Source organism: Oculina patagonica, chromosome 6, assembly GCF_052425735.1.
Source record: "Oculina patagonica isolate OP01 chromosome 6, crgOcupat, whole genome shotgun sequence".
NCBI classification, from domain to species: domain Eukaryota; kingdom Metazoa; phylum Cnidaria; class Anthozoa; order Scleractinia; family Oculinidae; genus Oculina; species Oculina patagonica.
Window position 1 is genome coordinate 18,325,028 of NC_135763.1, and position 15,104 is coordinate 18,340,131.

Sequence of the window (15,104 nt, forward strand, 5' to 3'; positions counted from 1 at the left end):
TCTTACGACGATTCTGAATTACAAAAACCAACAAAAAGGTTTTGTCGGCTAAATCTGATATTTTGAAAAGCCAGCGGCCTATTCCTTCTTGTTGCGAAGCCGCTTTTCTATCTGAGGACTATGTCGGACAGTAATTTGTTTCACTATTTGTGTAAAGCAAGTATGAATTAATCATTCCAATAATATCACTAAACCTTAAGATTAACTCGACGAAACTAAGGCAATTTATAATTCAAGGGAAAATTGGACTGTACAAGAAGAGCTGCCTGCTTTTGATTTTGGCAGTCAACAATGTGCCTCTGAAACAACAGGCATTACGAACTTCCTCAAACCTTACAGGGAAGCATTATGCAATGTTAAAACTCTTATTTAGCCCTCGCGTATTTGCTACGCCTGAACGTTATTTATCAGAAAACGGAATTTTTCATATACGCAGTACATATGTCAAGCGAGCAACGAGTAAAATAATAAGTACACTGCTAAATGAGAAAACAACGATATTTTAAGTAATATCAAACATAAGCCAAATATTAGTCTCCAGGCTTCAGTTAGGCTTCAGGAAGCAATTCTTACTTGAGACACCACTTTGGGTGAAAAAAAACTGCGTTAGTCAAATTAGTTTGAATGTTTTTTCTCGTAACAAACATCAGAAACTGAAAATGCAATACCATGGTTGTGTTTAATGCTAATAACTGTGGCAGTTGTAAACGTAATATGTATAAATGAAAACAAAGAAATTTTAACAAGGCCTTCTTAAGAATATATGATCACAAATAAAAAATACTGCAAAAACACTTGTTAATTTTCACTCTTCGTACTTACGGCTGTTAAAAAAATTATGTTTTATTGAATATCAAAATCAATTTTTGCGAAGCCGATCACTATAGCAGCGGGGGGGGGGGAATACATCAATCAAAACCTGTGGCGGTAAGCGCGCAACAATATTGGGTATAGATCCCAGCAAAATCAAGCAAAAGAACAAAAAAACGCGAGCAGATTAGTTATTAAACTTAAAATACGTCCGTCTTCAATGAGAGGGAGACTGACTGAGTGAAAGAATTTGAAAGGAAGTAATAGAGGCTTTAATTTCCGACCATCCAAATCGTTTACTGCGATCTTCAACATGTACCGGCTACTTTAATCAATCAACTAATGGCTACTATGGTACGGTTGGATCTAGAACGCTAGAAAATCTCAAGGTGTAATGACAGCTGAAAGCGATCAATTGTTTGTACTTTGCTTTCTGTTTGCGTGGCTCAGTATCCTGATACGCAAACACCACTGAACGTGCCAAATTAGTGACTGACACGCACGCGCGTGCCAAGCCAAAGACGATCGAACCGATCCGGCATGGTTTCGCCCACGTAAAGCAGCCTGCGAACGAATACGGTGTGAAACAACAAACGGAAACCCGTCTGTGTTCGCTCGCTAACGTAAGCACGTGGGATTAATTGTTTTCTAAAGTATGATGAGTGCGTGGCTGTAAGTGTCTTACGACGATTCTGAATTACAAAAACCAACAAAAAGGTTTTGTCGGCTAAATGTAATATTTTGAAAAGCCAGCGGCCTATTCCTTCTTGTTGCTAGAAAAAAGATCTCATCTTATGTACTGAATGCAAACAGCTTATTGGCTCAGAAATTCGCCCACCGAACATTTCCTTTTGAATTTTTTTTTATTTTAAATTATTTTTAACAAAATGAATGCTACACCAACTTAAGCTTTTCTATCACGTCGACTTCAATTGATTTCAATGCTCAGCCATTGCTCAGCGAGCTCTTGTTAGCAAATAAGGCACAAATCCTTAGATAGAAATAAGTTAAAAATAGTCCAGGTTTTTTGTCAATCGGGTCCTGTTCCAGTAACTGATTCAACATTTAAATATATCATGTAGGTATTTCACAAGGAGCCAGCTATAATGCTTAACGTCTGTCATTCGTTATAGTTCGTTCACTCGAAGTCGGTTTTCTTCGTTTCTAAGATGTTTCCAGCTTCATCAACCTGGAAAGGAAATCGTAGTGTGTACCTATTATTTCTCCATCTAAATTTAAGTCGTCCATCAGAAACATTACGTATCCCTTATGCCCAGCGCATAAGCTACAAGCAATGTATAAAAATAACGATAAGGTTTGGAATAAATTCAGGAAATCTGTTGTGGTCTAGAACTTGAAACAAACACGTATTGTACAAAATGTTACGGTTTAAGATCGTTTCTTTTACTGAGCTGCATGACAACGAAAACTTATTCACCTTGATTGGCAGCTCAAACGTCTTACCTTCATGTTCTCTCTTTACAACAGAACATAGCACATATTGTCAATTTTGGCAGAATATCTTTAAGAAGAGCATTTCGAGTGCCAATGTTTGTTTACAAACTTTGAAGAAATTGTAACGAAATTATTGTTAATATTAATTTAAGGAAACATTTAAACGTGTAGCCAGGGGACAGACTCTTAACCAAATGCAAAGTTCTATTCAAAACGATACCTAAATGAACCTCTTTTAATTAAGATAATCGTGTCTCACATTGATCACGCGCACGTGCTGTTTTCCGTTAACTGGCATTTACATTTTTCACTGAAGAAGGGGAAGTAGCCCCGAAACGCCTGGAAACATTTTTCTATCTCTGGCGCATTTTACATTTTACATTTTAATTATCGTTCTCACTTACTGATGCCATTAAAGAAGAACCCATACAAATTTGCCTGATATTCCGGTTCTTACTAGAGAAAACCGAGGAGGAATTTTCACATTATACGAAAGTGCGTCACTAGAAATTGGTAAGATCTCTCTGCGTACACGCGTAGAACTAATGCAAATCCCTTGTTCACAGACTAAACCCTACTTCAGTAGCAAGACGCATCTGTAATTTAATAAGGATATTCACGAATTCCTCTCAGTTGTTAGGAAAAATCTGCATTAGTAGGGTTTTTGTTTGAAGATGTTTTTGCAAATTTATAAGCAGTAAGAAAGGGAAAGTGCTTTTTCTGTTTGTTCCAGTTTTTTACTGTTAATTTTAGTTTGTAAAACAAATAACAAAACAAGACCCGTAGATTGTAAAGTCACCCTTAACTCCTCATCTGTACAAGACACTTAACAGTGGCAAGGTCTCTCTCAATCCAAAAGTGAATTAGGGTACCGCTGAAATGTTGAGACACCAGGGCGAAAATGCAGGGTACTGGGATTACATTCATCCAGCGGGTAGCATACTCATAGTTGCATCTTGCAACACTAGCGTACTGGTACAGAATTTGACCCTATAGCTGTATAAAAGAGCAATGTCACTATAACGAATACAGAAATGTAATATTTACCTTGGTGGACGTTCGTGTTCCCCAACAACATTTTACGGAACTCCCACCACAAATGCAGGGAGAAACTGCTTTGGAAGCTTGGTGAGGGTTTACAAATCCACGAACATATTTCATGGCCTCTTGTGCGTTCAAATCATTAAAGGACCGTCGCGATCCAATTAATTTTGACTAGAAGAAATATTAAGTAAATGAATTCCATGAGTTCTCAGATCGACAACTTTCACGGGTTAGTTCAATACTTAGGATGTCCTTTTCGTTGAAGAACAGGACTAGTAACTATAGTGAAGAGACAGCTATTTTCATGCTTTCATGCCTCATTTGTTCAAGTTATAATACAGTAATCGTATTACGGGACATCTCGGTACAACAAAAGCACCACAATCATCATAAATGGTTGCAATATACATGAACGTTATCCACATTTACCACAAATTCCTGCTCGCTTGTTCCATCGGAAGCCAACAGCGACGAAATCAGAATGGAGAAGGTAATGGAGAGAAACTGGGGGCGTCAGCGACATTTTAAATTTCATGAAATTTCGTTTTCGAGTAAACAAATCGTTGAGCTGTTGAAACTGATGCTAATGTAGGCACTCAACAACGGAGAGAGACTTCTAGTTTAGACAGCTCGTGCAATCGCATACGCCTTTTTATATGCTCTCAAAAAGCCGCAGGTGCGATGTTAAAGACCGAAATGGGGGCGGACATCGTCTTCAATTACTTTTTGTTTTCTTTATGTTAACGATGCTAATTTTCTAAATGTAGGCGTTTTTTAAAAAACGTTGCTGTGAACAATCGTGATCTCCAGTAAAAAAGAAAAAAAAAACTACACATTTATTATTATTTTGAACCCATGATTTCATCCGTAGTTACTACTGGTGCTTCGTGGTGAAATAAACTTGGTTAGGACAAAAGGCCTGACTCTTTTAAATCGATTCCCAAAGGCTCAAGAGAAGTCGGAATTCTACGATTTTAAAAGAAAGTACTAGTGATCAATTGCAAGCCTCAGTTCCCAAAACTTGGCAATCACGAGTTGCGGTGCACTGAGAACTTTGACTCTATTTTTAGTCATTGTCAAACACAAGAAAAATGAGTCATCCATAGAACTTTGAAGAAAACAGTCAATCACACAGTTGTCAATGGAAGATAATTTTGAGTGCTAATCGTATTTTACTAGTAAAATTAAAACAAAAAAAAACACACCAAAGAGAATTGCTATCTATCATCGATCCAACAGCCATTTCAAGTAGAAAGTACTTCTACGGAAATTTTTCATTTTTCAGAAATAATTTTGTGTCTTCGAATGGCTTTAATAGGGCAAAGGGATGTGACCATTGAAAAACTCTATTCGTTCTTGAAAGCTTGCATAGCAACGTACAGCTGCAGTTTTTGATAGCATATCCAACATAGTGCAGATAGCAAATAACATCATTATTTGCAAAAATGGCGTGACTTACTACATCAATGTTCAACCCTAAGGAAGCAGTTCACAAAACTCACAAATTTACGCGACTGGACATTTTTGGTTTTAGAGTTATTTTGGGCGACCTAATAGAGATTTAAAGATTGCGCACGAATTTTTTTTTCCGTGAAGCTTCAAATATACCAGTATTTTTCTGAGCTACATGATGAGTGCGTTTTCCTTTTTTTAATGAAAATTTGATAAGCATTTGGTTTCTACCACGGATTAAAAATTCACGAATTTAGACAAAAATACGAGATTGTTTATCCTTGATACCGTGTTATAGAACGCTTTTTTTAAAAATATCGTAAAGCTTAAGTGATATTTACGGATCAAACCACATAGCCACAGGGTAAAATAAATCAATTAAAACATGTGGCGGCAAGTGCGACAAAATTGCCGTGCGTTAACCCATGAAGGCTGCAGGCGAGCATCGTAACACACTGCACGAGATCAAGTATATTAGCACATGCAGTTATTAAGGCCAAAACAAGCAACAGGTTACTTATGGAATCTTTAAAATAAGCCGGTCTTTGACTGAGTTATTGACTGCGTGGGAAGACCAGAAAGAAAAATCTAATAAAGGATGAACTGATTGCAGGTCCGCGTGGGGGTAAGGAACAAATAGGGACTTTGATTTCTGGCTCGACTAAAAAGTATGCGCCTCTTCTTTAAGTCCCGCGCTATCTTCAAAATCAACGGGCCACTAAAGTTAGCTAGATACTATCGTCTGTATTGGCCCAGGCCATAAGGTGCTGTCGCTGCACCACTTAGAAAACGCAGGAAAAACTTGTTGAATATCGCATGTGTCTTCAGTTTTGAATAATAACCACAGCATGAAAACATAACTTTACCGTGAAATAAAGCTCAAATAAAGCTGGTGTAAATTTGGCATTTATTCAGCTATACGCTGACTTTACATTTTTTAAAGCTGACCTTTAAGCCAGTTTATAAAAAAAAATATAAAAAAATTTTTTTTTTGGGGGGCCCTTGGTTTATTTTTGGGGGGGAAAAAGGGAAGAAAAAAGGGGGGAGAAAAACAAAAAAAAACCCCCGCCCGCGCGGCCCCCCCCGGGGGGGGGGCTCCCCCCCCCCCCCCCCCCCCCCCCCCTTTCACTCATGTTTAAAGATTGCTTAAGGACACTAAAAATTTTAAGCCAACTTTAATTTGGCTTAAAGTTCCTTAAATGCCGACTGGGAGTTTAACGGCCTTTAACAAAATTTAATTGACAGCTTAAAGTTGAATAACAAACTTTAAGGAGATTTAAGCTACCTTTAATTTTCCATAAATCTCCATTTTCATGCTGTGAACTGGTGCGTGCCGAACCGTGGGGTCTCGAGCCGATTCGGAAAAGTGGGCCGTGTTCTTGTCACGTCAGCACGTGGGAATGTTTCCTGTGACCGTGCGTGGATTTACAATTTACTTTGGTATTTTTAGAAATTGACTCGATCTAAGCTGAAATAATAGAAGTTATAGAATTATACAACAGTCTTTATTCTGTTTGCGTGTCAGGTAAGAAAATAACGACTTAAACAGTATTCGCCAACCAAACATTTTTCTCTAAAAGGCTCGTGTTTTTCATACACATACAATGTTACTTCGACAGGAAAATGCTAAAATAGTTTTCGCCTTGCGCCATCAATTCTGTTGAGCGTCTGAGACAATATTTATACTTTTTTTCAGAAAACAGATATAATTTTTGTTCGTAAACTAGAGTTTTTCATTTAAGTTATGTAATTTATACTTGTCTTGTCTTTGAAAGTAAATTATGAATATCAATTTAATAAGAGTTAAAAAAAAAACAGATTGGCACCAACCAAGAATTTATGTTAAACATTCATTGAGTGCAGCCAAAGAAATGCCAGCATTAAGTCAATTTCATGAAAAAAATAAAAATAAAAAAATGGAAGCTTCTTGATGCAAGGACACATCAATGTAATCAGAAAAGTCAACCTTTTGAGTATTATTCCCATTCCCCGTCGGCACTAACTGAAGAAAATTCCGCAAACGCAGTTAAAAGCTATCTAAAATAGTTGATAAAGGTTTCATCATCGAATCTGGGAACGTTATTTCTCATATGTTGGTAAGTTTGTGCCGTAAAAGCGAGCGAAGGAGGAAACAAAAAAAACTGAAAAAATGGCAAAAAAAAAAATGCCATAAGCCGCATTTTTAAATTTCTTTGTCAAAAAAGCAAACTTGATGAGTTACTGAACTCAAGTGGAATCTCAGATTTTAAAATGAGCGAGAGAACAATTCGGTTTAAGTTCGGACTGCGTCTTTTTCACTTCCGCTCTTTCTGTTGTATGATTTCAAGTCGTCTTTTTCAGACGTTTTGCCGTTTCATATAGTGTTGCACAAAATATCAATACATAAAACACTGCAATTTGCCCATGACGAGTACAAACGTGACACCTCGAAATGGACTGTGTAAAGTTGAGAGGTTGCTAATTATGTCTAACAGAATCAATGATAATTTAGTCACAAACTGCAGTTCACAATATGAGTGAAACGAATGTACTTTCCAATAAAAATACTCCAGAACGTTCCTGAGGGTCATAAATCAAGTCATTTTTGACATCCAAAACATAAATTGCATTTTTGGGCTATTATTGATTTTTCTTGATAAAACCATAACCTGCGGATGCATTTTGTTCTATTTTTAAAGTTCAACAGCACATTTGCTTTAATAATTTATACGGACCCATCAGTCTTTCCTATTAAGGACAACATGCGACTGCATGGCATTCAAAATAATTACGTTAGGTTTTTTAGACTAGAAAAATAATTGTGTTGCATTTGTCTTCATAAAAAAAACTGGCAGAGTAAAACCTGTCGAGAATGATTATTTTTAGCCACCGAAATTTAACTGGAAGCAAACGAACCTAATTTTGAGACTATTTCTGACTTAACCTCTTGGCTGTCATTTTGGCTAACTTTGGCCAAAAATGACAGCGGAACATTTCCTTATATAGATGTGCCACGATTTTCGATCGGCCTTCTTTTTTTAAAGGTTATTCAATTCCAATGACCAAAAACAACATAGCCTGCGAATTCGTTTACAATTTTTCGTCTTCAATAAACATGTGCATGAATTCCCATACGCAACCAGCAAACGGTATTTGCTCCTAACTGAAATACATAGCAGGATACTGCATAAGACGCTAGCTTATATTCGTTATCAGTTATAAAATCTTGAGTTCACACCAATGAAATCTTGCGTTAACTTTCGACACCAGAAATTGCTGGCCAACCGCTTCGACCGAACATGCATTTTAACTCGGTCTGAAAGCCGAGGGCCGAGCGCTAAATTTGTCAGGAGTTTGTCAGTAGTCATCTCAACATTGAAATAATCATGAAACCGTAGATGTTAGAAAACTAAAAATGTTACATGCGGTTTTCGGTTAGGTGTCGAAAATAATTTGGAATTATTTTGCTTTGGTTTTACGACTCTTTTTATTGAAAACCGTTCTGAAGTGGTTTTAATTTACAACATTTATCCGGTAGTACAGATGAGATAATAGAATTCCGACTTCCTGTGTCATGGAGAAATCTGGGTACCCGCGTTCATGAGGCAATGAATAATATCACCCAAAATACAGTTTCCGTTAGAACAGTAATATTTTTTTTCCTTTTTTATGATTTTGAATTACTCTACGAGGATAAAGCCTTAACTACAGTAAGTTGTTTTTCACTTTTATTATCACAAACCAAGATGTTTTCTTCGTTTGAGGAGACATTTTAGGATAAGAACTGGGAAACCTTCTTCTAAAAACTAAAAAAAGGTTGGAAATCGAAGAAAAAGTGGGCATTCTACAGTATATATGTCGAGGATACATGTCTGCGAGTGTGGCTTTATGATTTATCGCCTCTACACCTCTGTCCTAATAATCAATCATACTTGTCGATTTACAAAGAAGAAATAATTGTACAACGAATCAACCATAAGGAAACTCAGAAAAAAATTCTGAGCACCAGATGGGTTTCGAACCAGCATTCGTTCTAGAACACGAAGGGTCACGGGTTCACATCCCATCTGGTGCTCAGAATTTTTTTCTGAGATTCCTTATGGTCGAACCTTGTGTGAACCAGAAAACCATGAACACTTTACCCTATCTTGCATATGTAAATTTCTGCAGAAAACCGTCGAATGATAGCCAAATTGCAGGAAATAAAAAAAAAATGGACAGAGATGGAGCCAGCAGTTTATTTTTCGTGAATAATTTGTCAACAATTTCCTTCACTTTCTTTTTCAAAGTATAATGAAAATGTTCACGGTGTTTGTGTTCTCACTGTAACACGCTTCTTTGGTTGTCTTTGTTGTTCGTATGTTAAGCGAAACAAAGGAGTTTCCTAGTGAATTGTGCTCTTGAACACGCTCTTAGCGTGCCTAAAATATTTTCTTTTGTTTTAAAGTGGAAGAGTGCCGTGAGCGTGCTATCACCTTTTTTCCTGTTTTCCTGTGGAGGGTCACAAATGAGACCACTATCTGGAACAATTATGTATTGCAAATCAAATATAAAAGAAAAAATAATTTTCTATGTTTGGATTCGAATGAATCACAAAACAATTGAAACCATACTTTCTGCAAGATTATAGTAAACTAGCCGAGACCCAGACACTGCTTTAATAAAATTGCTTGCAAGTAACACCAAAAGGTGTATTAAACTTACTTTTTAACGTTGCAAAAAGTTTTGTTCATTTTCTATTTGGCGATTCGGAGAATTTGATTTTTTCTTGCCATTACTATAATTACAATTCTAAATTCAGGTTTTGCTGATTTCACAGTTTTCTGTTTATGGTACCAGTGAGATAAATGTATTATTCGTAGTGTTTGTTTTGTTTCGTTTTGAGGCTTTTTGCCTTGTTGAATAAAATTAATTGCATTTCAAGTTGATTAAATGGTTTTCTATTGTTTGGTGGATTCTTTCGTCGGTAAAATAAAATTAGAAAGATACAGTGAAAACTCGCGTATAACCTAAATTTTTCCAACTTAGCCTATATAGGTTCTTATAAAAATGGTATTTAGTGTGATTTTAGGCTATTTAGGTTCATAAATAGGTTCTTAATTTGATAGGGACACTATCGATCAGCACAGATAACTACTACTGCGCATATGTGATATGGAATATATTGCTGTATTAAATAATTATCTAGAGACAGTTTAGATGATAACCATACTGTAAATTTATCTTTCCAAAGTACTAGCATGCATTTCTAGACTTAAACTTTTTTCTGTATTTCTATCTGTGCCTGCATTTTTGTAATATAAGAACCTATTGAAACTTTAAGTCTAAAAAGGTTCTTATGAAAATGGGGTTTGAAATGAAAAATTTAGCCTAACAGGTCTTACATTTTAGGTTCTTATACGCAGAATTTTACTGTATTCAAGTGTGTGGGCTTGACCTTTGGTCTCGCTCACTTTTTAAGTCTCGACTTAACCATCTTTTCAAATTGGGCTCGGGTGAGTCCCATAATTACATTATAGCGGAGCTCCTCAGCGCGCGCCAGCGCGCGGAGCGGAGCACCATGGGTAATGCAGGTACGAGATAATTGATGTAAACCCAGGAGGCCGAAAAAATTTGGTGCGTACGCGCGCCGCGCGTACAGACTCTCGGGGAGGGGGAGGGGAGTCACAAGGCAACCCAAGCAGAGGGGGGAGAGGAGTCAATCTTTTGCCTCCTTCGTATATTGGACATCCATTTTATGGTTAATTGACAGCTGTCAAAACAAGGTATCCGCTGACCAGTATCACATGACCATATCGCGGGCTCAGGTTTAGAACTAGTCAAGGTCGCGTGTTTTTTTTAAGTTGACCGGTGACCTAGCCTGCGTTGCAGACGAACAAAACCCCGGTATAGTGCGTCTGCGAATTAGAGCACAAAAGCTTGTTCCGGCCCCCCGCGTGTTACCAGGGATTTCTATAATAACCTCTGATTGGCTTTTGAATAGGGTCGTTCTTTCGTGCGTCGTAATTGGTCGAGTGCATCATGAGAAACCATAGTTACGCTTTCGACGAAGACCAGATACAAAACAAACTTGGCGGCGATCACGGCAGTTCGGACCAGATCGGTGAGAATTAGCGTTTGAAGCGGCAAAAAAGCAGCCGGTTCGAACTATCTCATAAAAAAAGAAAACAACGATAACGGCAAGAAGCATACACAACTGACAAGCAAAAAGGTCATGGTATAAATGTTGAATAATCTACATTTGTCTTGTGGTGAAAGAATGTCACACAACGAACATCCTTCATCCGTGATGAGAAGCAACACACCTTGCAACACAATAAACAGCCGGACCTGGCATTACAAATGCAGAATGCAAGTAGTCGACATCTTCACGAAACATTTAGGACCAGAGGGAATATTTCAAAAGCTCAAAAAATATCTTGCAAATATGAATGTTCCAAGACTAACCGCGATAGTAATTACATATGACAAATGTAAAACAGAGGTGTCAAAATATACAAACAGAAAAGCCGTGCAGACCAATGTCTTACGGCTATACTCAACTTTAAACGCCTCCAAATAATACAACTGACAGCATATCGTGCCCTTTCTAAACAAGTGAAAAGCGAAAAAGATCGGATGACCAATTCCAATACAGAACGGCACAAATTTATGACAAGAACGTTTTACGTCTTTTACTGTATCTGGTATTCATCGAACGCGTAACTATGGTTTCACGAGATCCACTCAACCAATTACGGCGCACGAAAGAACGGCCCTATTTAAAAGCCAATCAGAGGTTATTATAGAAATCCCTGGTAACACGCGGGGGGCCGGAACAAGCTTTTGTGCTCTAATTCGCAGACGCACTATACCGGGGTTTTGTTCGTCTGCAACGCAGGCTACCGGTGACCAAGTGATAGCATTGCTATTGGTCCGCGGGCGCAAGTACTTTTCCATGGTCAGTTCATTTAGATTTACATGAAGGACAAAGTGAACAACCCGGTCAGTTTGTACTACGATTTCCAGTTGAGTGCGACGCGAACAAAGTTTGGTGACGAGGTTTCAACATAACAACGGCATTGTTGTCAAGGGCAAACTTCTCTGTTTCCATTGGTAACTGTCGTAAACAGGTACTGACCGCCATTGTTCTTTTATACAAGGAGGACCTCTCGGGAAACAGAGCAATTTTTTGATTGGCTAATTTCGATCCAAGATGGCGTCAGTTTTAATTGAGCAATTTTGTGATTGGCTAATTTTTTGAAATTTCGATCCGAAATGGTGTTAGCTTTTGTCAGCTTTTCGAAGCGCCAAATGTTCCTCATTTCAGTGCGCGAATGATTCATTTTGCACTTGAGAAAGATATATTATTTAAAGCTGAAGGAATTCTTAAAGCTGCTAGAAAATCCCTGGAGTTGGAAAACGATTTAACTTCAGTTGAACATGCAGTAACTCTAACCGTAACGATGAAGGTAAAGTGACGCACGTTGAACATAACGTCAACTCTCAACACAGATCTGTTACCGTCGATATAAAACAGCTAAGGCATAATATATTTCGTTATTTGTTTCTTTAATCTTTGTGTATATTTTTTTTATTTGAAAGCGTAATAAAGTGTTCTGACGATATTTGTAGTGGGACGATTAAATGCAGAGAGCCACACAACGTTAGGAAGACTATGGCACAATTGTTGTCGGATCTCACGTAACTTGGAGATGCATGTACTAGAACTCACTCGAGGTGTATAAAACAGTGTATACATCATGACAGCCAAGCCAACAAAAATTCATGACAATCTAACCCGACGAGAACGACAAGCACTTAAAAAACTACAACATCGAACAGACATCGTAATCAAACCAGCCGACAAGGGATCGGGAACTGTGGTTATGAACAGACAAGACTACCTAAAAGAATGTCACAGACAGCTAAACGACGCAAAGTTCTACAAAAAGGTCACCAAGGATCCGACCCCAGATGTAAATAAAAGAGTCCAGAAATATCTTGACGGACTACTTAAAGATAAAGCTATCGATAAGAACACTTATAAATATCTTTCTCCCGTCAATCCCAGACCTGGCCGCTTCTATATATTACCTAAACTACATAAACAAGGGCATCCTGGAAGACCTATCGTTTCAGCAAACGGACATCCTACTGAAAAAATCTCTGAATTCGTCAGTTATCATCTCAATCCTCTGGTGCAGACACTACCATCGTATATCAAAAATACTACACATCTTCTTAACAAACTCAAACAAATCACTGATCTCCCTCCGAACGCTCTCCTTGTTACCTTAGATGTCTCCTCGCTTTACACAAACATCCCTACTAATGAAGGTATCAATGCCTGTAGAAAAGCCTTAGATGCAAGATCTCAAAAGGATATACGCACTGAAGCTATCTGTGACCTGATACGCATTATTCTGAATATGAACAACTTCGAGTTTAACAACGAACATTTCATGCAGCTACACGGTACAGCGATGGGAACAAGAATGGCCCCAGCATTTGCCAACTTATTCATGGGCGATTTTGAAACAAAGGCACTTGATTCGTACCCGGACAAACCTTTTATTTGGTGGAGGTATATTGACGATATTTTTATGATCTGGACATTAGGAGAAGACAAGCTTGATGATTTCATAAAATATCTTAACAATATCCACCACACTATAAAGTTCACCAGTGAACGCTCGACCACCTCCATTCCGTTTCTCGACGTCGACATTCACCTCAACAATGGAAAAATAGAAACCGACCTATACTCTAAACCTACAGATAAGCATCAGTACTTACTGAACACCTCAAGTCATCCATATCATACAAAACGGTCAATCCCTTACAGTCTTGCTCTACTTCTACGCCGAATCTGTTCCACTGAAAACTTTTTTGAACATCGCGTCAAAGAACTTCAGCAATATCTAGTTAAAAGAGGCTACAAACAACGCTTTATTTCAGAGCAAATCGACAGAGCACGCCTTGTATCACGGGCAGAGTCTTTGCAAGAACACACTCGCGAAACACGATCTGATAGAGTTCCTTTAGTAATCACATACAATCCAGCACTTCGTAACATTCAGAAAATACTTCACAACAAACAACCTCTTCTTAACTCCTCTTCCAACTGTAAAGAAATCTTCAAAGAAACACCCGTGGTATCTTACCGGCGCTCTCCCAACCTTCGAGATTTACTCGTCCGAGCGAAACTTAAAGGCCCTAACCAATGCAGTCAGCCGCCACCCGGCACCTTCCTCTGTAACTCAAATCATCGATGCCTCACTTGCCCCCACATCGAAGATGGCAAAACAACATATACCTTCAGCAGTACTAACGAAGTCAGACAGATTAAACATCACATAACGTGCAACTCAACTAACCTTGTATATATGATACAATGTAAAAGATGTAATAAACAATATGTAGGAGAAACAAAACGAACTCTTCGGGAACGTTTCACTGAACACAGGCAGGCCAGCAATAATCCAAGGCACAAGAAAGCAGCCACTGCAGTCCCTACTCATTTCAACATGCCAGGGCACTGCACATCAGACATGTCTCTAGTTCCTCTTGAATTGCTACCCACTAAAAGTACTTCTCGTCGCAAAGCAAGAGAAGCATATCTCATAGACCGAGGCAAAACTCTTGAACCTAATGGCCTCAATAGACGCTCTGAACAGTGATATGTTATATCTTTAGATCGTTATATGAAAGTTAGCTTTAGTTTATTATTATTTTTTATTTTTATTTTTATTTTTTATATTTTTTTTCATCTTTTATATATTATTAGTGCGTGTATTTTCTTTATACGTATATATTACACCCTCGACGCTGTATTTTATGCTTTTTCCTTATATGGCTATCGTGTTACGTATTATCCACTTATATACTTTTATTTAAATTTTAGGAGCCGTTAAGTTTTATCTCACTCCAGCTCTGGCCCTGTAGAAGACTAGTTGACTAGTCGAAATATCGGCCAAATAAATTGTCCAACACAAGTGTCGTCGTACTAGCCGTGCATTTAAAATTACTGTGATATTTGTAGTGTTTGTGTTTATTTAAGCATCGACATTGTCGAGCAAGACAGTTACAAAAACAAATTTGTTACCAATGGTAACAGAGAAGTTTGCCCTTGACAACAATGCCGTTGTTATGTTGAAACCTCGTCACCAAACTTTGTTCGCGTCGCACTCAACTGGAAATCGTAGTAAGCTGAACGAAGCACAAGGAGAAACCGAGCAGGAAAAAGAAATGTCTTCGTAAATATTTCTCGGTCTACCCCGTCTAAAGGCTTTACACATCATGGAAGTTATGGCAAACGATAAGGGCTCACGGGGAGATCCGAAAAAATGGCACAGGTGGAGGAGAGCGAGCGAGTTTCTACC

General features: G+C 38.0%; 1 protein-coding gene across 1 annotated transcript; it reads left to right on the forward strand.

Annotated features, from left to right (window-relative positions):
* The first annotated feature begins 12,482 nt into the window (after positions 1–12,482).
* Positions 12,483–14,402, forward strand: LOC144656333 (uncharacterized). Its single transcript, XM_078516564.1, has one exon. The coding sequence runs from the start codon at positions 12,483–12,485 to the stop codon at positions 14,400–14,402; it is 1,920 nt and encodes a 639-aa protein (XP_078372690.1).
* Positions 14,403–15,104: the final 702 nt, after the last annotated feature.

What these genes read in the sequence shown, in the direction of transcription:
- LOC144656333 (XM_078516564.1), top strand. Translation starts at nt 12,483, where the DNA reads ATGACAGCCAAGCCAACAAAAATTCATGACAATCTAACCCGACGAGAA.